Source organism: Apodemus sylvaticus, chromosome 20, assembly GCF_947179515.1.
Source record: "Apodemus sylvaticus chromosome 20, mApoSyl1.1, whole genome shotgun sequence".
Lineage (NCBI taxonomy): Eukaryota > Metazoa > Chordata > Mammalia > Rodentia > Muridae > Apodemus > Apodemus sylvaticus.
Window position 1 is genome coordinate 53,670,888 of NC_067491.1, and position 2,570 is coordinate 53,673,457.

At 39.9% G+C, this 2,570-nt stretch overlaps 1 protein-coding gene across 1 annotated transcript; it reads right to left on the minus strand.

The window, feature by feature from the left end:
* Positions 1–262: 262 nt before the first annotated feature.
* Positions 263–1,222, minus strand: LOC127670857 (olfactory receptor 19-like). The gene has a single exon (XM_052165410.1). The coding sequence runs from the start codon at positions 1,220–1,222 to the stop codon at positions 263–265; it is 960 nt and encodes a 319-aa protein (XP_052021370.1).
* Between the last annotated feature and the right edge of the window lie 1,348 nt (positions 1,223–2,570).

The following is a 2,570-nucleotide window of genomic DNA, read 5'->3' on the forward strand; positions in this document are numbered from 1 at the left end:
TGTTTTCTGTTAGAGTGGAAGTTTCTAGAGGATTTGATGCAAGGATGGGTGTTTATTTACCAAAATAAAAAAATGACAAATTAAAATGCAGATACCAGAAAGAACACTAAGCATTGCAGATAAAGGAATTTTTAAAGGAAAGCTGATCTAATGGACAGGGAAAATAGATGAAATAGAGAAATTAATTTTTATCACAGTACATGACCAACAGCTTACAATCTCAAATTCCAAAACCCTAAGTTCTACAAACATGAGCACACGACTAAGAAGCTAAGTCCATTGGTCTGTTTCTAGTGATCCTCCCTAAAACTATTTTCAGAGCCTTCTTCATGTCGTTATTCCTCAAACTATAGATGAATGGGTTCATCATAGGAGTGACCACAGTGTACATCAATGAAGCCATTGCAGTGGCATGTGCGTTTTGGGTCACAGCAGAACTGAGGTACACTCCCAGGAGGGTGCAGTAAAATAAGGAGACAACTGAGAGGTGAGATGCACAGGTGGAAAATGCTTTGTACTTCCCTTGCACTGAGGAGATTGCACAAATAGAAGACACTATTTTAGAATAGGAGTAAAGGATACCAGAGAGGGGGCCCACAACCAGTAGCATGGCTGCAATGTATATCACCATGTCATTAAGAGAGATGTCGGAACAGGCATGGTGTACAACTTGATTAAGTTCACAGTAGAAGTGAGGGATCTCCAGGTCTGTGCAGAATGACAGCCGTAACACCAAAAAGCTGTGTAACAGGGAATTTATAACACTTATAATCCAGCATGCCAGAATCAGCAATCCACAGCGTCTTGAGTTCATAATGATCATGTAATGCAGGGGGTGACAGATGGCCACATAGCGGTCATAGGCCATCACAGTCAGCAGAAAGATGTCTAGTACTGAAAAAAGTAGTAAGAAATATACCTGGGTGATGCAGTTTGTATAGGTGATGACCTTGCTCTGTGTGTGAATGTTCACCAACATCTGTGGGACGGTGGTGGAAGTGAAGCAGATGTCCACAAAGGACAGATTAGAGAGGAAGATGTACATAGGTGTGTGCAGGTGGGAGTCAACAATGATGGCCACGATGATGAGTAGGTTCCCAGTGACAGTCACTAGATACATGGAGAGGAACAGTCCAAATATGAGAGGCTGAATTTGAGGTTGATTCTCTGAGAATCCCAGAAGAAAGAATTCTGAAAGCTGAGAGTCATTTCCTGATTCCATGAGTTTGATATGCCTACAAAAAAGGAGAAATTTGAAGGACTACATAATGAAAGGACCATAAATGACCTGATGTCACTGCTTCCTTTCCTTCCTTCTTTCCTTTCTTCCTTCACTCTCTCATGCTCTCCCTTCCCCATCTTTTCTCCCACTCTTCTTAAGTCAATGGCTTTGGTCATAAGGTTGCTCCCTGGGACAAGATCATTATTAACCTTCTAGAGTCCACACCCTTTAACAAATGGATTCTCCCTCCTTCTGCAGCATTGAAAGTTAATGGCCCCTCAGTCAAAGTTGAGGCCTTTTCTCCTTCACGACTTGGTGTTGACTGGTTTGACCTTGTGAACACCTTGTACAGTCAAACACAGCTTCTGTGAATTTATAAGTGTAAGGACCTGTTGTCTTAAAAAGACACAACCACAGAAGACTCTTTAAAACTTCTGACTCTTACTCTTTCCATCCATGTTTTCATGCTATTCCCTGAATGTTTTGATTTAGATGTTTCATTTTGGAATGAGCACTTCATAAGTATTTATTCTCTACGCTTTGACAAGTTGTTAGCTACTATATTATCTATCCTCTATCCACTAAAAAAGAAGCTTCTCTGTAAGGACTGAAAGTATCGCTTATCTTTCAACGTAGAGATAAACATTTAGACTTACTTTAATACTATGAACTTTTAGAAAAACAATAGCTGTGGGTTCTCCCCTGGGGCCTATAAACTCAACAATGGGTTCCTGGCTATCTATTACTAAGGAACCTTGTAAGCTCAATCTTTTATAGCCATTAAGTTTATTTCTATGTTTATATGTATCTCATGAAGAGAATACTGCTATCTCTGAGTGCAAATTTCTGTGCCATGCTTGATCTATGCTGATAGACCTCATATTAAAAATAATCATAAAAAGGTCTTAGAGATACTTATAAACTGAAAACCAAAACCAGCCCCCGTTGAAACACTATTTGGATTAATATCACACAGTGAGGAGAGAAAACACTTTCAGTGTAATGAATGGGAAGCAGTAAGAGCAAGGTTCAAGCATGTGCTTTATCAGATGGTGACAAGCACTATACACATCTACTTTTCAGATCACCAGCCATGGCGGTTAGTACCTTCCCCTGCCAAGCCACCATTGCCAAGACAAGTGTCATGATATTTAAAAACAGAGTTACCACACACAAGAGAGATATCCATGGCCATCAAACAAGTAAAAAGGAGGAGACGTGAATAGATTTGATGGAAAAAAAACAATGAAATGAACTGATTCCCATGATGTCAGGGAAAAAAAACTTAGTTTTCTTGGTAATGGGAATGTTCAGCTTCCCATTCTATCTCAGCATCCCCATCCACCTA